Source organism: Pleurodeles waltl, chromosome 6 (assembly GCF_031143425.1).
Source record: "Pleurodeles waltl isolate 20211129_DDA chromosome 6, aPleWal1.hap1.20221129, whole genome shotgun sequence".
In the NCBI taxonomy this organism is placed as follows: Eukaryota; Metazoa; Chordata; class Amphibia; order Caudata; family Salamandridae; genus Pleurodeles; species Pleurodeles waltl.
The window spans coordinates 1,448,206,277-1,448,230,304 of NC_090445.1; the positions used below are offsets into that span (position 1 = coordinate 1,448,206,277).

At 41.6% G+C, this 24,028-nt stretch overlaps 1 protein-coding gene across 1 annotated transcript in view; it reads right to left on the reverse strand.

Moving 5' to 3' along the window:
- The window catches only part of LOC138302149 (probable DNA double-strand break repair Rad50 ATPase), a 135,073-nt gene that overhangs the window by 107,080 nt on the left and 3,965 nt on the right, over positions 1-24,028 (reverse strand). The window contains exons 2-3 of the mRNA XM_069242510.1: positions 1,805-1,963; positions 561-759 (exon numbers count right to left, since the gene is read on the reverse strand). Coding sequence (XP_069098611.1) covers positions 561-759; positions 1,805-1,938 — 333 coding nt within the window. The 5' untranslated portion in view covers positions 1,939-1,963. The remainder of the gene's footprint in view (positions 1-560; positions 760-1,804; positions 1,964-24,028) is intronic.

The following is a 24,028-nucleotide window of genomic DNA, read 5'->3' on the forward strand; positions in this document are numbered from 1 at the left end:
GAGGGTGAGCAGGGGTTGACTAGAGTGAGGTTCCCTACTTGGACAGGGTGCAAACCACAGCCAACTAGAGACCCCGTTTCTAACAGGGATTAGATTTATTTGACTCCACATTCAGAAACGTGATAAGGAAGCTTTTATGTGTGATGGACTCATAAAATTACAATTTGAGTGCATCGAAGTTCTCAGAATATTCTGTTTTATTGCCTAAAATTATGAAAGTAAATATGTCTTTTGCCATATTTGCATTGTCACTTAAAATAATGAGCTTGAATGTTTATGATCAGCAAACAAAATGGTATTTCAAGTTATTAGTATTTGAGAATATATCGAAAATCAATGATAAGGTTGACTTTTCAGCATTGCTAAACAATGTACAGACCTAATGAACAGGTGCAAAATGGTGAAATAAAAATTAAATAATTGAAAAACAACAACATTTCAACTGCGTATAAACTGTGTTCAAAATGGGTCTTTTGGAGGGGGTTGGTCTGCAGCTGAGTTGATCCCAGCACACCAGAAGTTAACTCAGAAACCCAACTCCCAGGCAATGGCACACTTACCTCGATGGCCTTTAACCTGTGTTCATGCTCCTCCAGGTCTCTGGCTTTCTTTACCGAGAGATCCACAACGGTCTTGTTTCGTGAACCATTTAGAAGCGACAAGCTTTTGGAACGAGGAGTCGCGCTTTTTATCATGTAGCTATTGGTAAAGCGCTTGGAGTCCAGAAATCCATCAGGACCCACTTTTCGTTCTTGGTCTCTTTAAAAGAATTGGGATAAAAGAGTGTTAGAAGATAACAAGACTTTGGTCTCCATTCACAAAGCCATTTGACCGCAGCTTAAAATAAAAAAAAGTAAAACCTTACATAGCAATGAATATAATTAGAGCACTATAGAAAATGGAATAGAATGCAACAAAATAATGCGGAGGTGTGACAGTCCCATTGAGGGAAAGATAAATACATGATGAAAATATGGAGCCTCCATCTCAAGGAAGTAGACAAGCATGTGCAATGACGACGAGGAGCCCTTCTTGGGATGAGAACTGGAAGTTGTAAAGACAGGGAGGATCCCTCTTATTTGAAGGGGATACAAAAGAGCACGATGAAGATGCAAGGCTCTTCAGATGAAAAGGCTACAAGGTAACAAGCTGAAGATGAGGTATACTGCCAGGAGGAGTGAAAAGAAATGTGCTTAGTTATTAAGATGAGGAGATTGCATTCTGTGTTTGAGATCATAGGATCATGACAAGCCATCACATATTGAGGTGCATAGGAGGGGGCAAAATGGAGATTAACATGCAATATACCACAACGAAGAAGAAGAGCTTCTTTCATGGAGTGTTTACAAATAAGTGTGAAGAAGGTGAGCAGCTGCAAATTTAGACACAGAATAGAAGACAGCCTCATCCCACACGATTATATAAAGAGACCTGAGAAAGATTAAGGATCAAGGCTAAGAAGAATACTGGTCCCACTTGGTGAGGGTTGGGAATATCGATCCCAAAATATTGAAGTCACAATATTGTGACCACAAAATCGAGTAACAAAAATTCAAAAGATGAATTTGTATTCACGTTTTACACCTAACTCTACATATGTGTATCTTTGGGATATAGATATCTTCAAAGTACGTAGATCTAGACTTAAGAATAGTAAATCCTTATGTACCCTTATGCCCTTACCTCTTCGATATTTTATCTTCAATATTATGGTCATGTTATTGTGATCCCTTAATATTTCAGGTATGATATTCCCTTCTAGAATCATCTCATTCTACATTTAGTAGGTTTGCTACAAACTCACTGAAGGAACTGAACGTAGTCCTTGGCATTGCTCTGTGCACCGGCTGACACTGGATGCAGCATTAATTTGTAGCGTTGGCTCAGCCCCATCTTCACATTTGATTCTGCTTCAAGTTGGGCCATTTTGTCTGTCATACTCAAGACCAGTTAATGACTTGACCTGGAAGTAAAAAATTACATTTGTCAAATAATTAACTTGATAAGCATGGCAAATAAAAATGTTTTCAAAATTCCTCGCTGGTTCAGCTCATCAAGTTAGTTTTCAAATGGTATGACTAATTCCGACTATCTTCAAACTTTTTGAAATGGGGTACAAAACAATGGTCAAATCCCAGAGAGTTAATTTAACCTGACTTGTCCAAGGAGAACAATGAGGTAAAAAGCCTTCAGCAGTCAGCAATCAGCGGCTCAGCCCACCCCTTGAGAAATAATGTGAAAAGTCATCTCACCCTCAGTTCAGAATACTGCAAGTTTCGATCACCGGCCACTATGTTAAGAGATATTATTCCAAAACATAAATGTTGTTGAAATTGTTCAAATCCAGAATTTATCGTAGGAAAATGTGGGTCAGAGTCAGCATAGTCTGCATTGTTTACTTTTAGAATCGCCCAAATACCATTTTTTAAATTGTTGGTATTTTCAGAATTAAACAGTTTCACCTTCACTGATTATTGTTGTAAGCCAGTAGGTACTTAGTCTATCAACAAGGAGTTAGCACATGACGAGTGACAATCATATGCAGCCCAATTTCGGGGGCTAAAAATTCAGAAACTCAGGCAATCGAGTAAATTGGCCATATAAAAACTGGAGAGTGTCGAGGCCAGCACACACCTTACAAGTGCCGGATCTATCTGTCCTAAGCTTCCACTTCACATGTTTGGTTGAAATAGCTTTACTCTACCCGATTCCCAACAATGCCAGTTATTTCAACACTTAATTTCTATGCACCCGATTAAAAGCTGTTGAATAATCCATTCAGGGCCTTGATGCTCTCATGGGTGACAAGCTGCGCCCTACAAATCCACTTTACATTACATATGCAACCTCAGAATAACTGTTTCATATCATGTAAAGCCTTGTGAGCCATATGGACGAGCTCCATAGCATTGTGAGTTCTGCTGGCAGCATATCTAAACCCTGTGGGTTCAATCGAGAGCAGTGACTTGTCATAATTCATGTAGCCAAATTATCTAAAATTAAAATGTAGGCATATAGTTTCCCCCTCAACATCAAAAGGATCATTCGTATACAGGGCAGGACCTGAATCCTTTCTTTTGTTGTAGGCACCAGGTGACGACTCTGCCACGACCCGAACAGACCATGAATTTAGTTATTTATGTCAGAATATCAACAATGAAGATGTATTCCTTCAAAGATATCAACTCCAAAATGTCAACTACCACAGCATTGTGAAGGTAAGTGTGTATAGCTAAGAATACAATTACTGTTATTATCTCCACCTATATGTACATTGACAATATATATATATATATATATATATTTATTTTTTTCTGGATATGCTTTGTCAGTAAGACGATATTTAAACCTTTATTCACCCTGCAATATGTTTAAACTCAATGTTTTGGTCATACATCAAAACATTTACAGCTTTAAATACTGGCAGAAGAAGACTGGCCACAACTTAACATTAATTATCAAAATGGCTATGAGCATATTTATCGGTTCTAGCGCTTTGGGTGATTTAGATTGAAAAATTGACTGTTCCTTCATCAGTTCTGTCACCCTTATGCTGCTTCTCCTGATCTCATATAGGTTATAAACCTCTGTGGGGAGTTATCAACATTGTACAATTGCTCTGCATGGCTTTCCCATGGATCTACAAAAAAAAAGGCTCAGTCCAGCTCCCTCACTCTCTTGCTAGTACCAACATTTCATTATATTGTTTCCCTTTAGACAATAATTCTTAGCTATTATTCGCTTTACACTTTTTAATACAGTGTCTGTAATCCTTCTTGGCCAGGAAGAATAAACCAAACAAACTTATCTGGGTATTTCCAAACCCTCTGACTTGGAGTTAGCATACCTCTTACCACTTCTATTCATTATTAAACCATGTGGCACAACCATTATTTACCATTATGTTATTGAGGGCCTCCATTAATAGCACAATCACCTCAGGATCACCCCATAATTGGGTCAGAGCATCAATCCATGATTGCAGTAGGGAATATCCAATCCAAAATATTGATGGGTCAGAATATCTTAATTACAGTATCAAGGGACAAAACATCAAACTGGTAGGTGCAGAAAGTGATTTAAGGATTTACTATTCTTAAGTCCATATCTACATACATTTCCATATATATCACTAAGATCTGTATTTGTGGAATTAGGTATAGAAAATGTACACAAACGTACCTTTCGATACATTTTTCCTCAATATTGTGACCACAATATTGTGATCCATTGAAATTTTGAATTCGATATTCTCAGCCTACATCTCGAGGCATTTATTATTTTATACTCCACATTAAGGGCTTCTGTATGAAAAGGGGTGAAGACTTGTTCAACAGCAGACTCCATCCACAAGGTCTGACTACCCCACCATGAGCGACCCGCCTCATTAACACTCAGAGACGAGACGATGTCCCTTTTACTTCTGATCTCTCACTGGTCTCAGTAGGTTTCTTTGCCTCAAATTTACTAACTAATGCCTTTTAGGTAATCAGATGAGCATGATGGTCGCTTTCTGTTTGTACATCAGCATAAAAATCACATATCAACTAGCCAGTGGTATAGTGAAAGAGATTGTTAACACCTATGACTCCATTCACACCTCCGGCTGCAATAAAACATCAGGCTGAAACCACACCTTTGGCTTTATTCACACATTTTAATGCAGTCCATCATCTAGCTGCGATCACACATTTTATTCCAGTCACACCTCAGACTCCAATAAAAACCCTGACTTTGATCACACCTCTGACTGCAATGAGATATCTGATTGCAGTCTCAACTTTGGTTTCAGTCCTATTTCTGACTCTGCTCACACCTCTGTCTATAATGACAATTTTGACTCCAATTACACCTCTGACTTCAATCACCACTCTGGCTTACATTCACACCTTGACTTTAATGACATCTTTGGATGCAATCAGACGTCTGACTCCAATCATACCTCACACATCAATCACTCACCTGGCCACAATCATATGTCTGGCTGAAATTACTCCTTTTGGTTTTAATTGCATCTCTTATTCCAGTCACAACTATGGGTACAAACACACATTGCACACTTGTCACGCCTCTGTCCCCAACCAGACAACCAGCTTTGGTTACACCTCTGGCTGCAACTACACATTACATTTCAATCCAATCACACATAAGGCTATAATCACAACTCTGACTCCATTCATGGCCTTGAGTCCAGATTCCAATCATGCTCCTAGCTGAAAACAAACCTTTGGGTGCAATCATCTGACCTCAGTCACACCTTTGACTCCAGCCACACAACTTACATATACGACTTCTGGATCCAGTCACGAGTGGCAGTAACTAAACCTTGAATTCCATTCGAGCCACTGGCTAAAACCCACACCTTGGACACCACTCAACTCTCAGCCTCCAATCAGACCTGTGGCTGCAATCACCACTCTGACTCCGAACTTATTAGATACTTAGCACTTTCAGCAGAAAGCCAAATCACACTGGGTTGTTACAGAAAAAAAGAGAGGTAAGAGGGAGTGACAACATTACCTTCGAAATGTAACAATGGTGTACGCAGGGCAAGTTTCTACTGTGTGCGTCGGGGCTCTCCAGGTTTTGCTTATCAAGGGCAAGAGCTCAATATTTATCAAGAACGGTTATTCGATACAGAGCTAGGCTCTACATTTGTCCAACAAATATTTGTGAACCCCATCCACACAACAAATGCAAAGGAAGGTGCTATGTTTCTATTAATGTCGACTCACCACCCAGATTCATCGTTTTAGCTCTCGGTGGGATAGTCCCTGTCAGATGAGCCTCTCATAGCCCCCCTCAGAAGCAGCAGCAAATTCCCTTCCCTAATAGCATGGGACATTTTATTAGCAGCCATAATATCATTTACATAGAGTTTGAGTATTTTTGAATTTGTGACCATGCTCCCACGTGATCCATGTTTCACCTAAACTTATACTTTAAATCAGGTGCACCCAAAACATATTCTGTAACTTAGTGACTACTGTGAGGACCTGAGGATTCTTTCCCCCTACTTTAACCTTGTACATACGGGTTTTATGTTAATCCTCTTAGTTGTTATACTATGGTATGGGCTTAAAATTCATATAATAGCTTTAATATTTGAACGCCCGATTCAGTATGTTTCCTCCACTCCACTAGAAAATGAGTCTGACTTCATAAAGCAGCCCCACTTTTCATACCACTCGAGAAGGAGGATCCTCCTAAATCTTGTGAACCTACAAAAATTATAGCAATCTTTCATTTTCTTGAGGTAGGTTCATTGATTACCATTAACTTGGGTTGGGCACCAGCTACTATTTGCCTAAATACCACAGAAATGTGGCATGATTTGATGCGCTATCTACACAAAAATGTTTTCTTATTTGAAGTGGCAAAGAATGTCCCACGAAACCTAAACTTCTGCTACTACTATGGCATGCCAGTGACTTTATTTTAATATAAATTTCTATTTTTTTCACTAAAAGGAACTTCATGGCTGTTTACGTAAAACACCAACAATAACACAATAAACATAGAATAGTGAGAATGTACTAGAAGAATTAAGATGTCATGTTCTTCACAGGGGCTTAAAACTATACAATTTGAGTTGAGTTCACCTAACTCAGGACTAAAATCCCTGGGACCTCTTACAAAATGTCCTTCCGGTCTTCAACATATTAGGAAATAGAAGTATTTTCATTCCAGAGACTTAGGAAGGTTAGCTGCAATAGCCTGAAAGAAAAATGGATGTAAAAGTTAGAATGCTCAGGGCTGTGCACAGCTTTGTAAGGTCAGGTTGCCTGTGCAAGTAAGATGTGATGGTGGCTGAACGTGGTGGTGATCGACACTCTTTTTTGGGGATCGGAACTTATCCTTCATCATTAAACTTTGACCCGAAGCAACAGAGAGAAAGGCAGAAAAGATGACCACAGCAAACAAAAAAACAAGTTTCACAACTGCTTGAAAAAAGAAAAGATGAACAGTCGTAGCTGGCGTAGCAACCAATAGTGTACGAGGTACATTAACAATGGGCTCCAAGAGTCTGAGGGGGGCCACTGCACCCCAATTATGGCTGTATTATACTACCAACCTACGGTATGTGAGGACCATTCCCCTTGCTTTAGGGCCCATGGTACCCTTGATACACCAATGCAACGCGCCATCAAAGTGTACAAGAATGTTTTTCTAATATTCAACATTCACACGAGTTAGTAATAAGTGCAGTCAGAGGTACCATTGATGGTGTAGTTCAGATGTGTAGATTGGCCTGATTTGCTTCCGTACAACACATTCCACGATCATGTCTGCTAGGCTCACTTGTGTTTGGATCCTCTTCGGAGCTTTTCACACATTGTGCACTAGAGGGCACTTGCCATCCACAAATATATATTCCTTCACATTTTACAGAACACAGTTCACACCCAGGCATCATTTGTAGGTCTCATATACAATGCAGATTTTGGCTGCTTTAGGTCAAAACCCTCTGTTGGAGTATACCAAAGACTTATGGTGAGTTTGGAGCCATATCACGGTTTCCTATTGGGTACCTTTACTCAGCGGCGGCCGCAAATCTCAAGGGGACTGACAGGGAGTGAAGGGGGAAGTAAAATAATATTTAAAATCTTACCTGTTCCCGCCACCGCCGGCCACCTCGCTCCTCTTCCGGTGGTGTCCCAGCAGTCCCTGCGACACCAGCACAGGCTCCCCCATGTAATCCTGGCATTACTCTCATGCTATACCTAGCATGAGAGCAGCGTCAGGAATGGTCTGAGCAGCTTGGTCTGCCACTCAGAAAGTGCACTGGAGTCTGTGCAGTTTCTCCAACCCGGCTGTGCAACACAGCCAGGTTGGAAAAACTTAAGTGCGCATGCCAGTTTGCCCGGCCTAAGACGGCAGGCCAAACTGATATGCACACTTAGTGCACTCCACCCTTCCTCCTCCCCCCATGGCCCGGTCCAGCCGCACCGCTCCCTGCACATGCTGGCTGAGCCAGCATCTGAAAAATAAAACAATAATAAAATATAATTTTACTTGTCAGCTGCTGGCTCAGCCAGTGGGGCGATGCTCCTTCCTTACTGCCACTTTCATTTGCCATCTCTTTATTCAAGAACTTGCCTTCTTTTTGTGTTTGCCCTTCCTTTGGTCTGCAGCCTCTTTACAATTTCTTTGATAGGTTTATCCTTCTTCTGCTCACAGTGTAAATAACTACTATTTTCTTTTTCTTTAAACAGTCAGGAGAGTGTATGTGTTTTCATGGTCTTGCCATCATGTGTAGGTTACTCCCAACCAGGGCTGGATTGTGAACCCAAAGCAGCCCTGGCAAATGTTTGTTGGCCCCTATAGGGTGCATAGCGAGCAAGCCTGACCACTACAGTGCGACTTGGGAGAGGGCCTCCCCCTCATGAAACTTTGGGAAAAACTGGCCAAACCTGTGCATTTCACAACACATTTTTCATGATATGTTCAATTGTATTAGTTTTAAAAAAAATAGTAAACGATGACCATACAGTGCTCCAGGACCCAGCAATCTTTATTGGGGCGCTTCAGTGGTTCTCTCACCATCACCCTCTAACAGCGTCTTTCATCTCTCCATTGCTCCTCTCTCATATGTATTTCATTTGTTTTATAGCACCTCTCTTACCAGCGTAGGGTGCTGGAGCACTTTACATCACACACACACACACACACACACCCAGAAACAATTAATCAATTGTGTTTAAAGCAGTATATAGGAAATGTTACATACGAAAAACGGAGACTACAAGGTGTAGGATACACATGTCATCCATACGGGTAGGCATTTTTTAAGAGTGCTTGGTCTGGGGATTTAGAACGTAACACAGTGGTCAGGGTTGACTTTACTAATATGCATTTCAACCCAAACAAGCCATTTTTAGCAAAATAAGGATAATCAAAGACTGGGGAAAAACATAACTTTCTAACCTATACCATGAAGTTTGCATGCATCTCTTTGATGGCAGTTCATAGCTCACTGTGCTAGATTAGGATTGTTATTTATGAACTGCACAGTAACAAAAGGATCTCTGTGACAAAAGCAGTATCCCACTGAATATTGCACATAAAATACTGCTCCATGATCTCCATAGTACACATTCTTTGCAGCAGCCATATTAACCCTTTGCACTACCTTAGATGAGTCAAAACTGCCACTAGACACAACTACGATCTCTCTCAGCAGGTACATTAATCAACAGAGTTATCTTGGCCCTTTTTATTGTTGCCAGAAAACTACTGGAAATACAAGGAACTCTGCAGTGCTTTTAAAACTGCTGCACTGTTACAAAATCTCTCTCCTCCCAGTAATGAAAGCACCCCCCTTACCTACGAGCCTCCAAGGGGAACGCCTGATGCCCAGTATGGCTAGTCCAGCCTTGCTCCCAACCAAACCCCCGTAGCCCCAGAACTCAGTCATTCTGTGTTGCTCCCCACCCCCAATGCTGTCCATTGCTTCCTCCTCCTTAGCTTTATTTATAATTTTTTTATAATGTTTTTCTTCACCCCCCTGTCCATTGCTCCTCTCTCCCACTGCTCCCCCAGCCAACTTTTAGTTCCTTTCCCCTCCCACATCCTTTGCAATAATTAAAATATCTATATGTTTTGGAAGGCCTGGCAGCTACCACTTGCTGCTGGGCCACTCCACTCTCAAGAAAGTGTTTTTGTGCAGGTACAATTATGTTTTCAATTTACCAATCCAAGTGGCATCTCCTACCTTGAATCAATAAACAAAAAATAAAGAAATTGGCGTCTGTGCCAATCATTAGGTGCACGCATGTGGATGCCTATTGAATGATGTGCCTCCAGTAGCATCTTGATGAATGTATGATGGTACAATGCATGTGACAACCACGCATGACTGAACAACGTGTTTGGAACAACGACTGCTGCGTTTCCACGAATGGCTTTACCACGCATGCCTTTACAACGACTTTTCATTGTAAAGGCATGCCTAGTAAAGGCATGTGTGGAACGGCATGTGTGGTTTTCGCAGGCCACCCCTAACCCACCCTAAAAACACTACTACCCGGTACCCCCCACCCACCCTGAGCCCTAAAACCTATCCCAACCCTCCCTAAAAACAATCGACCCCAACACCCCCAAATAAAAATTCCCTGCCCCTAAAAACTAAACTACCCGACCCCTCCAACCCCCACAAACAAAACTACCCGACCCCCCAAATACAAACCTACCTCGATCCCCCACCCCCAAAAACCAAACTACCCCGATCCCCACATCTCCAAAAACCAAACTACTCTGACCCCCAACCCGAAAAAACAAACTACCTCGATCCCCACCCCAAAAACCAAACTACCCCATCCCCAAAAACCAAACTACCCCTACCTCCACCCCCAAAAACACTAACTACCCATCCCCCACCTCCAAAAAACAAATTACCTCGATCCCCCACCCCCTAAAACCAAACTACCCTGACCCCCACCCCAAAAACCAAACTACCCCGATCCCCCAACCCCAACACCCAAAAAATAAACTACTCAGACCCACTGCGCCAAAAACAAAAGTGATCCTAGCCCCCTCCCCCAAAACAAAACTCCCCTGACCCCCATCCCCCAAAACAAAACTACCCCGGCCCCTCACCTCCGTCCCCGCCCCTAAAAACAGAACTGACTGATCTCCCCTCCTCTAAAAACCAGAACTACTCTGATCCCCCAACCCCTCCCCTAAAAAAACAAACTACCCCGACCTCCCCACCCCAAGTCCTGAATCCACCCCACCCCTAAAAACTACCCCCAGCCCCACTTACCTTACTGCGTCCTCTCCAGATGCTGACCCCCTTTTTCTCTGCCTTAACCACGCATGTGTGTTGTTCAGCACATGTGTGGTTAAGGCAGATGTTAGAAATGGGGTCTTTGATTGGCAGTCAGGTTACCCCCTGTCCAAGCAAGGACCCTCACTCTAGTCAGGGTAAGTCACACACAATCCAAATTATCCTGTGCCCACCCTCTGGTAGCTTGGCACTGAGCAGTCAGGATTAACTTAGAAGGCAATGTGTAAAGTATTTGTGCAATAAATCATGCAATAACACAGTGTAAACACCTAAAAAAATACACCACACAGGTTTAGAAAAATATAGAATATTTATCTGAGTAGATTAAGGTCAAAACGATCAAGATTTGATCAATATAAGTTGAAATATCACTTTTGTAAGGATAAGATGAGTCTTAAGTTCTTAAAAGCAACAATGGTCTCTTGAAAGCCCAAAGTACCTGGTTTGTGTCAAACTTACATGCACGAAGACCGCAGAGGAGGAGATGTGTTGAAAAAGGTAGGTGAGCGTCAGATTTCCACGCTCACAGACGAAGCGTTGATTCTTTTCCATGCGGAAAGGGTTTTGCGTCAAATTCCAACACGCAAGCTTGAATCCTCTTTGCGATGCGGGGTCTTTTGATGCCCAGAGACAATGCGTGGAAATCTGGGGAGCACAGGACAAAGTCACATGAGCTGCGTAGATCCGGTGGATGTTTTGTCAGAGTTTCTGTCGCACAGCAGGTGCTGTGTTGATTCCTCTCGCAAGAAGTCAGGCTGCATTGTTCCGGCTCGGTGATACATCGATCCAGTGGGCTGTGCATCAAAGTTCCGGTTACAGCGCTGCGTCAATCTCCACTTGGGGAGTCAGGCTGCGTCGTTCCGGTTCGGCGATGTGGGAATTCTTTCCCCGCTAAGCAGGCTGAGTGGCATTTCCGGCAGGCTGTGTGTCGATTTTTGGCTGCACAAGGAGTTCTTTGCAGAGATGAAATCTTTTTGGCCCTGAGACTTCAGGAAACAGGAGGCAAGCTCAATCCAAGCCCTTGGAAAGCACTTCTCAGCAGAGCCAGAGGCCAGCAAGGCAGCAGGGCAACAACAAGGCAGCAGTCCTTTACAGCAAAGCAGTCCAGGTGAGTCCTTTGAGCAGCCAGGCAGCTTATCAAGGCAGGTTGCAGGTTCTGGTTCAAAGTTTCTTTCCCAGGAGGTGTCTTTTCAAGAAGTGTCGGAGTTGGTAGGGTCAGGGACCCAGTTTATGTACCAAAATGTGCCTTTGAGGTGGGGGAGACTTCAAAGAGTGGCTTATAAGTGCACAGGGTCCCCTTTCAGGACAATCCTGTCTGCCAGGGTCCCAGTAGGGGGTTTGGCAGTCCATGGTGTGAGGGCAAGCCACTGTTCTTTGAAATGTAAGTGTCAAGCCCTCGACCCTTCTAGCCCAGGAAGACCAATTCAGTATGCAGATGTGTTCAGGTGTGACTGAGCATCCTGTGTTTGTGGTTGTCTGGGTGAAATGCACAAGGGAGCTGTCAACCAGCTCAGCCCAGACGTGGATTGTAAGGCACAGAAGGATTTAAGTGGGTTACCTAAGGCCTACCTTAGGGGTGACTTATATGTAGAAAAAGGGGAGTTTAAGGTTTGGCATGTACTTTTAAATGCCAAGTCGGAGTAGCAGTGAACCTGCACACACAGGCCTTGCAACGGCAGGCCTGAGACATGGTTAAGGGGCTACTTATGTGGGTGGCACAACCAGTGCTGCAGGCCCACTAGCAACATTCAATCTATAGGCCCTGGGTACATGTAGTGCACTTTGCTAGGGACTTACCATTAGATAAAATATGCCAATTGGGTATAAACCAATTTAGCACTTGTTAGCAGTGGCAAAGTGCGCATAGTCCAAAAACCAGCAAAAACAGTGTAAAAAAGTGGAGGGAGGCAGGCAAAATGTTGGGGGTGACCACCCTAAGGCTGTCAGGTCTAACAGCAGAGAAAAAGGGAGTCATTGTTAACGCAAGTGTGGTTCTGCTTGCATTAACAACAATGCCGTGGTTCCGAAGTCATTGTTCCGGATGTTCCCCATCATGATGCATATGGACTATGCACACATCACATAATGACACATTTTGTCTTTCTTGTTTGTTATTTTTGCAGATGCTGCATAAAAAACATTTTGCTTTTTACTGGTGCTGAACAGCATTGCAAAAGAAGCACTGGCAAAACTCCAATTTCCTCACCAATTCTTTCTTATTTGTATATTGCTTATTCATTTTGTTCTTTCTGTAGTATAGTCATAATCGTGCTTCACAAAGTGTGGAGGTATAGGTGCATTACTCACTATATATATTTCAAGAAAAGGAACCAATTCAGAGTGAGATATGCAAATGGCAACGTATCTCTTGTAGCAGAAAAAAATGAGAGGTGGATAAAGAAGAAGAAGGCGCATAATCAATTCCAGAAGTCCACAGGGCTCGCAGGCACAGAGTGTGCCCTCCAAAACATGTAAAGTTTAAACAATTGTGAGATCCACATAATCTTCCCAGGTGCTGCTGCCACTTTTGGCCTCATTATGAGTTTGACCACTAGACTGCCATTGTGGTCTACACACAGGACTGTAACATTACAGCCGGCTCGTAATCAAGCAGGCTACAATGTGGCAGTGCGGTGGGTGCAGCAGCACCCGTTGTGCATTCCACTGCCCGTAATTCGGGTAGTGGAATGCAGGATGGGTCTGTTCAAGGGGCCCCTGCACTGCCATGCCAAGTGCATGGGCAGTGCAGGGGCCCCCTGGGAGCACCCGAGACCCCCATTCCGCCAGCCTTTCTATGGTGGTAGAACCGCCATGAAAAGGCTGGCGGTATGGGGACTCGTAATCCCCAGGGTGGGGCTGCATGCAGCGCCACCCTGGTGCATTACAACTGCCGGGACCACCAGGCTGCTGACTGGCGGGAACCTGGCGGTGTTGGCAGTCCGATGTGGCGGTCGGACCGCCACGACCGCGGCGGTCCGCCACAGTCTGAAGACTGCCAGACTCATAATGAGGCCCTTCTTGTGTTACCTAACCCTTATATACACTTACCAATATGTTAACGTTGCAGTGATGACTGGTCAAATATCAAAGTGGAGGGGTGTAAATGCTTAACGTAAATGCTGGATTAACTGAGTGATCCGATTCCTTGATAGGAGTATTACAGAAACTCTCACCCCTTTGCCCCTAAGAAAACTGTGTAAAATTGAACATACGAGTGGATTTTAAAGCACAATATTCGGGAAAGAAAAAAAACTTCTATAAGTAATTACACAAATCTTACCCCTTACATAGAGTTTACAGGACATACAGGTTACACCAGATGTATGTACTCTGCAATAGTGATGTTAAAAAGCAAAAGAAAGCTTGATCAAAGCATGAAATGACTGCCAAAGCTGGAAGTGCAACAAGATTTTCACTTTCTATTACATACATGTTTAGGTTCCAAACCACAACTTACCATTTTTTTTTTAAAACGTACATGTACCACCATCACACATGCACAGACTCTGCTTTTTGTGCCTATTTAACAACATCATGAAATACTTAGGATGGCCATCGTGGGGAATGGATTTTCACCACCATTGTGGCATGATAATCTTATTCATATCAAGAAAGGCCACACGAGATCAATGATGTGCACCACTGTGGAAAGGTGACCATTATGCAATAGATAATCATGTCAGTCGAACAAACCTCACAATATGTCAACGATGGGCGCTGTTGCACAAGTATAGAGATAATGTCCCGAGTATGTACACATTGTCTCAATGGGAAGTACGCAGCTACCTTACCAAAGTGCAGATCTTCACCCAAATATATAAAACAAAAAATGCACACACACAAAAAGACAACTTCCCTTTGCCCCACTGCATACCATTCACACAACAAGGGGACTTTTTTTTTACTGTACAAGATAATTTAAACACAAATGCTACCAACCATACATTTAATAAATAATATGAACATAATTTACAACAAGCAGTGGCAATGTCAATAGGTCTGACTTTAGAAAAAATTGTTTATTAATGTGAAGCATTACAAATAGATGCATGAGAAAGTCTATGTATGTATTTGTGTGGAAGCAAAGAACTGTAGATTGTTGTAATATTGGTGTAGGTTAAAAGGGCAGATAAAAGTTGCACTGTTAAGTAAGTCCTAAAATCGACATAGGTTAATGACTGCCCTCCTCCCATCCTTGTTGCTGCCAGAAAAAAACACCATAAATTATCTAGGTATGTAAAACACTTTAATAGGCTTACATCATGTGTATGTCCCTGAAAGTTCAACCTCAGGCAACTGGATAAATAAACAAAACAATCACAGCTATGTGGAGTGCAAGCACTTTTTGTGGAAGACCACACCTTCTTCCCAACGTACTCCTCACTCCCAACGTGTAGGCAGAGCCAAAGCCCCTCTCCCGGTGATTATCACACAGTTGTCGTATGACAGCTGTGCTGCTCAGCCAGATCATGACAAAAACTATGAGTCTGGGATCGTCAGGGCTCTTGGCCCATTTGGCTGTAATATGCATAATCAAATAAAGACATTGAATGAAAAATAAAACAGCAGGCCACAGTGGTAGCAATATAAATATGGGAACATGAATATTACACGCTGTGTTTTGCAGCAAGCATACTAACCCTTTGTGGTATTTTATACTGCATCGAACCTATCATTCAGAAATGTGTTGTAGAAGAAGTATTTTAAAAACAGAAGGAACCGATGCAGTTTGGTGAATAATTTGCTTAATAAATTCAGATGATGCAGCTGGTTGGAAAGCAAAATAGATTTTATTGGTGACTGCGTCCTCGCCTCAGGTCGAGCAGGTGCCTGCTCCCACTTTTCAGGGACTATGCCAGATTGTATGCCCATTGGCCAGCCGCCAGGAGGGGGAAGGAAAACATAAAACACCAATGCCTCATGTGAGGCCATCAGAGATTCCCGAATATAAGTCTTTGAATTATAAGACACCTCAAATCAGCCAAAACAGCTTTCAGTGACTTTCAGCTTAGTTCTCGCCAGGACGTTGATGGTGCGAAAGCTCAAGCGATGTCTTCGCAAATATGCTGCACAGTAGAAAGTGAATTGGACTGAAGCAATATGTTGCCAACTACACACCTTTCAAGCACCCCTGGCATGATTATATGACAGGATTTATTGCATTATGCAGTAGGGACATGCAAAGTAGGTGAAAACAATAAGATGTAAAAGGGAAATTATGTTCACACCACATTGAAACAGCCATGCAGTACGGTATCGAACGGATTAATTATCCAAGTGCCTCACTAATGCGTAGGTTATGATTTGAGAGCTCAGATTGTCAAAAGATGTGTTAAGTGTTTGTGAGTTTTGTAAATTCTGATCTCCCTCTTGAAATAACTTGTGCTTTTTGAACACTTTAACGTCATCATGAGTCTCTTTGAAAGTGAAGCAAAACATTTTCATGACAAAGAAAGAATAAGGGCCTAATTATGAGTTGGTGTCGGTCAGAGTCATGGTGAGCGATGGCGGTGCCGAGTTCGGCCTTGCCATGCTGATCACGACTCCACTTTTCGCCAGCCTTTCCATGCCGGTTGCACGGCCATGGAAAGGCTGTCACAAAGCCAGTGCTGGGGTCTAAAGAGGGGCCCCTGCACTATCCATGACTATGTTGTGGACAATACAGGAGCTGCCCTGCCAGCACCTGCATTGCTATGCTATGCAGACAGTGCGTGTTCCGAGGGTGCTGGTGTGCGACGGCACTGGCCTTGGCTCCCTAAGGGAGCCAAGGCCAATGCCGCCACACTGTTTCCTCCGGGCTGACTGGCAGAAAAGTCATAATATGATGTTTCTGCTGGTCAGCCCGGTGGAAACATAGTAACACCATGGGGGGTGAGGCCATCGGCATGACGACAGTCGGACCGCGAAACTCGTAATCGGCCCTTGAGTCTTTCTACCCTATATATGATTTTGTCTCGCTGCAAAGGATCCAGTGTACTCTCCTACAGAACCCGATTAACAAGCTGCATTTTGTAGTACATGAAATAGTACTATAGTAGAACTAGTTAATTACTACTAAGTGCAATTTACAAAGCTATGAGTGTAAATCTCCACCTCCACCTCTCCTTTCTTTTCTAAACAGAGTTTCTCACACATGTAAGTGTACTACTTAATAGTAAACGTGGGAAAGACCAGGAAAAGTGTCTGGAAAAGGAGAATACTTACTACTAAAAGGGATAGCGTTAGGGAACAGCAGTGAGGTTTTTAGAAATGGTTAGGTGGAGTTTTAGGGGGATTATGACCCTCTCACCAAAGAGTAAACCCTTTTGCATTCATAAACTGCACTTCTAAAGTCACTATAACTAAAAAGGTCTCCAACAGTAGTAAAGTTACTCCAGCTCAGTCCAGGTGTAAGTCCCTCACCACACATGGCCAACAGTGATAGTGCAACATCTCCCAGTAGAAAATAGTGGAAGTAGGAATTAAAACAAAACGCCATAGGAAATACCATTAAATTAAATTATTTAAACTAGTTAAAATATGGATACATTTAATTCAATGTAAAAAAAGTTTATAAACATAAAACATAATTATTATTTAATTGTGAAATATTTTATTAACTTTTCTGGAATGTAAAAGGTAATGTAACATTAAGTTATATTATTATATAATGAAATTAATTTTAAATAATTCTATACATCATTTGTGATAATTAACGATATATAATAAAACTTTTAACTTTTTACATCAAGATGGGATCTTTGATTATTCTAAAATTGAGAAAATCATTTTAATTTAATGTAATATAGTAAAAATAATTACATTTTAAATGCAAATTAAGCTAGTAATGCTGTAACATTTTTATTTTATTTTACATTTTAAGTAAATATATAAAATTAATTTACAGCAATCTCCCTATGGCAAAGTATAGATAACTTATTTCAAAGTTATTAAACTTTAAAAAAAAGTGTAAAGATATTTTCAGTTAAGTAGCAACGTAAATTAATTTTACATATTTATTTTAAATTTGTAACAAACTACAAAAAAGCAATAGCACTAATAACTTCAGTTTGAATCACATATTTAAGTAATTTAAATATGTTAAATGAACAATGTTTTTTAAAGATTTATTTTAAAAAAGTGAAATGTTTATATGTATTTACTATATATTAAAAGTTGCAAAAAGTTATGTATATAATTAACTTAATTTAATAATTAAAAAAAGTTACATTTATTTTTAAATCAAAAAAGATTATTAAAATATTGTATCATGAAATAATGTTCATTTTAAAATTATAGTTACATGTTGTAACATTAAATTAATCTTTTATATATTTTTAAAAGGACAAAAAATGAATTTCATTTAACATTATTTCCTAAAGGGTTCTATTTTAAGCCCCTTCCTCCATTATTTTCTGTGGGAGGGTGTTGCAGAATCAGTGGCTGGCCCTGGGTGGTGCTGAGCTTACTACTGCTCCTTTTTTACTGTGTAGCTTAGTTCTTCAGTGGGTGCAGACATGTAAATGAACACTTTTGTCTAATTTTACACTTATAAGTAGTAAATAGCCAAAACTAGTAAAGTTACCTACAAGAGAAAGAGAAGACTTACAAGTGTATCTTTCTCAACGTTGTAAGATACCTTTGTAGCCACGCTGGTTCGCAAACCAGGACTATGAAAGTTGTACAGTGAAAACTGTGTGTGCACAGGGGTGTTGCACGCTATACTATCTCTTTAGTAATATATGGCATCACAAATTGCCCATTTGCAGAACGTGGCAAAGAACCTGTCTAATATTAATTAGCAGGGCAGTATTTGCGACCCGTCATGACTGGCCGTAAGTGTAGGCCTACAGTGACAACAGACTTCAGTAACTGCATTTAAATTGCCAAATGTGATTTTAAACAAAGAAAAAAAACGGTCTGTGTCCCTTGAAGGAACAGATGATACTTCAAACCTGTTTCCTGTTTAGGAGTTTATATCGGGGGAGCAAGCAGAGGACCACTGTCTGCCCATGCTGGAAGTGCCAGACACAATTCACCAAGTAGAAGCTATCCTCGAGGGACAGTGTCCCCTTTGCGTATCAGATATCACCTTCCTTGAAGTGTGGGTATTAAATCAAGGGTTTTCACCGTAGTTGCGTTCGCACATAATTGACACATATCACAGCGTGTAACAATTATGAGTAGGGAGCCTTTTCACTCCCTGTCCTAATTATGATTCATTATGAAACGCAAAACCTCATCTGGGAGTCAGAATGACTTTCCCCACTCATAAAAGGGGTTGTGTACATTTTCAAACATTTTATTACAGTGGCAAACCTGACGATTTTGTGAATGGTAGGGTTTGAGGCCACCAACTTGTTTTACTTCTTTACCTTAAATCCCACACTTCTGTTCATCATTTGGATACAATAAAACAATCTCAAAATAAATCCTGCCTCTTTAATCCCGCGGTGTAATTACAATAATCAGCCTGTGAAACTGACCGTATATTTTTTTCAAAGTGTCGGAGCTGCATGTTACATTACATATGCTAAGTATTAGCTGTTTGGAGCTGAGACAGTTTGTTATTGCAGTCTGAAAAACTGATTGTGGATTATGGGGCAAATCAATAATTACATAGAAAATCTGTGGCTGCAGAATCACATATATATATATATATATATATATACTTTATTCGACCATGGGTCATAAAAGTTACACATTAAATTATACAAAGAAGGTGCATTTGTTCCATTATACTTCCACACTGGCATAAAATAGAGTTTAGAATAAAAATAACTTCTATAGGCCATGGCCTACTATAGTCCACCATTGTTCCGGATACATAACTTAACATTTAGATGCCAAGGTTTCTAAACATCTGCTTCATAGTGTTAAAAATAATACAAATATTTAAGGCTCTTAAAACAATATGAGATGGTTTCAGATTCAAGTTTCCCAGGTGGTACCATCACCAAGATAAGTGCAAGCTATTAGGCCCATGATTTAAGCTTTAGAGTGCTGAGTTGATGTTACATAATAGTACAGTTTCTTGGTAGTTTAAGTGGCATACTTTAGTAAGGGCGCCTGCAACCGGCACAATCGTATAGGCAAATTTAGGCACTGTCAAGTCATTAAAAACACAAGCACAATGTAATAAAAGCTTATATAGTAACTTAAAATGGTTATCAGATTCATGTTAAAATGGCACTAATGCCAGACAAGTGCATAAAAATAGCTCTTTGCGGCTAACACTAGTGATACAGTAGCAGAACCACAAAATGATTACCCACGTATTATCTAAGAAAAATCTGTTCCAAAGCCCTATCTAAACCACATGGTCAATAATTCATCATCATCATCATCATCATCAACTTTGTTCGATCCATGGCCATAAAAGCACATAAAACAGGATAATAAATAATTCTTAAGGAATAAATAAGTACACATCTTTAACTTGGTGTAAAAACATTAGGACAATAACTTGAATTGCACATGTGGCTCTAAAACTTATCTATAAAGGGATGGGACTTTGAATTACTTTTTGGAGATGGCATCGTATGCGCCAAGCTGTTGCTAGATACTTGCTTACTGAGAGAATTACATCGGTTGAATTATGGCTTTTTAGAACCCGTAGAGCCAAAGAGCAGTTCTTGAATCCCATGTCCCTGCAAATATTGCGAATCCATTTTAAACGTGGAATCGCATAGGCTGGGCAGAAGAACATGAAATGCTCAATGGTTTCGAAAGTACTGCCACAGGCAGGGCATATATCGGGAAGGTTAGTCGGCCCCCACCTATGAATCAGTGACAACAGGGGCAAAGAGCCAAAGCGAAACCTTGCATATAAGCTCTTGCCCTGCGAATCCGGTATCACATCCAAATAGGATTCAAACTTTGGGGACCATTTAGTATCAATGAAGGAATTAGTTAAGCGACCATGGGATTTGTGAGTTATGTAGTTATCCTTAACATAAGACCAATAGGTTAACTTTAAAACGTTTTTGTGCCGTCTCTCTAATTTATGGGGATTTTCCCAGTAATCGCCCAGACCCAATAGCCGGAGCCAATGGGCCACATGGCGAACCCAGGGAAGAGTATTAGCGTTTTGGCATTTCAATAGATCGAGTAGTGCGGTCTTGTATATATCTAGTTCGGGGGTTGTCCACAACCTAATCCAATAGAGGAGAGGTCTTAGAGTAGCTAGATCTGCTACTCGGCTTAACCCCAGATCTAGAAATAATGGGAGCAAGGGTGTGGTACGTGGACATGCAATTAAGGCCCTTGCAAAATTGTTTTCCCCCACACTGATCTTATTACAGTTAGCGTAACCCCATACCTCCGCTCCGTACAGGGCTGCACTTTGAGCCTTAGCTGTATAAATTTTTATTGCTGGGGAAACTACTTTTGTAGAGGTGCTTTGATAAAAACGCAATATAGATGAGGCTCTGTGTTGTAGGAGCCCTGCACTTTTTGTAATCTGCTCTTCCCATAATAGTTTGTTAGTTAACCTAACTCCCAGGTAATCTATAGAGCTTACTTCCTTCAACAGTACTCCCTCAATATGGATGGAACATTTTTTCCTAGGTCCCTTAGATAACACCATCAGTTTAGTTTTGTTAATATTAACCTCCAACCCATGATCACTACAAAATTGGCTAAACCGGTCAACAAGGGTTTGCAACCCCATTGGTGTCTTAGAGATGAGAAGTGAGTCATCGGCGAAAAGCAAGATGGGAATTTTTTGTGTATTCAGGGAAGGGGCATCATTCTGGCCTATGGACACAGTCTTTACTACTTCATTAATAAATACGGTAAACAGTAGGGGGGCTAGCACACAACCTTGGCGAACTCCTCGTCTAATTGGGATCCGCTCTGTCAGTTCGCCTTGTTCACCCCACCTCACTTGGGCATAGGTGTTCTCATGTAGTCGTTTTAACAGGAGTAAAAGATCCTCTGGGACTCCCAATCTACCCAGCACTTCCCACAGCTTGGCTCTTGGGACCAGGTTAAAAGCCGATCGCAGGTCTATAAATACCACATACAGGCATTGCTTGGCCACAAGAACGTATTTCTAATGCAATATGGCTAATCGAAAGACCTGGTCTATCGTGCTAGTTTTTGCACGAAACCCTGCCTGTAAATGAGAGAGGATTTGGTGCTTCTCGACCCAGTTGATTAGCCTCTGCAGAATTTGTTTAGCAAATATTTTTTGTAGGTTGTCTATGAGGCTAATTGGCCTGTAGTTAGCTGGAAGATTAGCATTTCCTTTTTTATAAATGGGTATGATCTCTGCCCCCTTCCATGTATCTGGAATTAGCCCCCCTGCAGCTATGCTATTTGAGATGGCATTAATATACCAGGACCAAATGGATGGTTCCGATCTATAAAGATCTCCAGGGAGCTTGTCTGGTCCAGGTGCTTTGCCAGGTTTTAGGCTAATTATAGCCTCAAGGGTCTCTTCTATTTTAAAGATAAGGCAACCCTCAGGGACACACTGAGCCACCACTTGGAGGGCCATGCTGGAGTTTGATTCCAACAATTTAGTTGGAGAGTGGACCACATTAGTGTCCATTGGGCCTTCTGGTAGGGCATAAAGAGTAGTAAAATGCTCTACCCAGCTTTCTGGTTGAATATGGTTGCTGGGACAGCTCCTGCCTCCATTTTCTCTTTTGGACAGAAGTTCCCAGAAACGCTTGTTATTCTTCTCTCTGGAAGCATCTAATAGTTCCTGCCACAGAGAATCCTCCCACCGCTTTTTAGCGTTAGACAAGGTTACTTTGTATAGAGACCTGGCTTGTTTAATTTCCCCCTGGGAGCCAGACATTACTGCTACTCTTAACCCGGACTTGTCCTTTGAGCACCTCTCATCAAACCATCCCTTGCGTGCCCCTGTCCCTTCATGTGGCTTAGACCGCTTTGTTTTGTAAAAGAACCCCCGTAGCTGGGTAGTCATGCTGTCATGTATTTTGAGAATCGGAATATTCCCTACAGCCTGATCTTCATACTCAGCCAAACTATTTAAGAAAATCTGATATATTGCTCTGATGTGGTGGGGGTTGGACATCACTTTTGGCCAAGTAATCTTGGTAAATTTGTTGTTCCAGCAAGGTGGCGGAATTATTGTAGCATAGTTGTTGAGTGTTCTCCTGAACATTTCTCCAGAAAGGGTAAGGAGCAAGGGGAAATGGTCACTGTCACATCTCACTTCTACTTTCATGTCTACCAAATGGGGCCACAGCCTAACATCAACCAGGAAATAATCGATAGTGCTTATCGACATGCCCCTTTTAAAAGTAGGTGCACTATTCATATCAGATGGAGTTCTACCATTACAGGCCCTAAGGCCATGGTTTAAACATAATGTGGCTAATTGCATGGCCACCCGAGATTTTTTACAAGGCCGGGTAATATATAATTGTGGGATCCCCCACTGCTCATCTTCTTCATCTGTTAAACCACTTATGAGAATAGAAGGCTCGAAGGTACAATTAAAATCTCCAGCTATGATTAGGATAGTTGAGGGGTCGAGGCTTCCTACAAATTCAGACAGAATAGCCAGGGTACGGGACTCGGAGCCATTTGGGACCGATCGTATATAAACATTAACAATAACAATTGATAATCTTCTGTTGAACGTAATACACATGGCTTTTAGATCTACAGAATCAATTTCAAGAAGCTTATGGTCGCACTGCAAGTTCTTATTAACAAGTAATAGGAGCCCACCTTTTGCCCGACCCCTCCCCTTCTCTGAAGGTATAGCAGATGCACTAAATGAGAGAAATCCATCAATATTAGTAGCATCCTCCGCCCAGGTTTCCTGAAACAAACATATGTCTATTTTTTTAATAAAAGAGGCCCATTCATCATCATCTAATTTCTTTGCCAGGCCGGCAATGTTCCATGACATGAGTTCTAATGTACATTTGTCTTGATTTATCACCACGCTTGAGCATCCAGCCTCTACCGCGCTCGGGTCATTACTACAAATGTTTGATGATGGTGTTTTATCATCCCCCATCAAATGTGGGGCCTTGGGGCGGGCTATCACATTAGTTACTAGGTCAGTAGACAGTCATACTGGGTTAGGCAGCGGCCTGGGATTATCTTCCTTCCGTGCTGCACCTCCACGGGAATTATTTAAACCATCGAAACTTGCCGGTCCCATGGCTGGTCCAGAATTATGTGGGTGTAACATGAATCTTATTCCCCCCCTGGTTGTTGCGTTATCCAAGTGGGTACGACAATCAAAGTCCATTAGTTGTGACACCATAT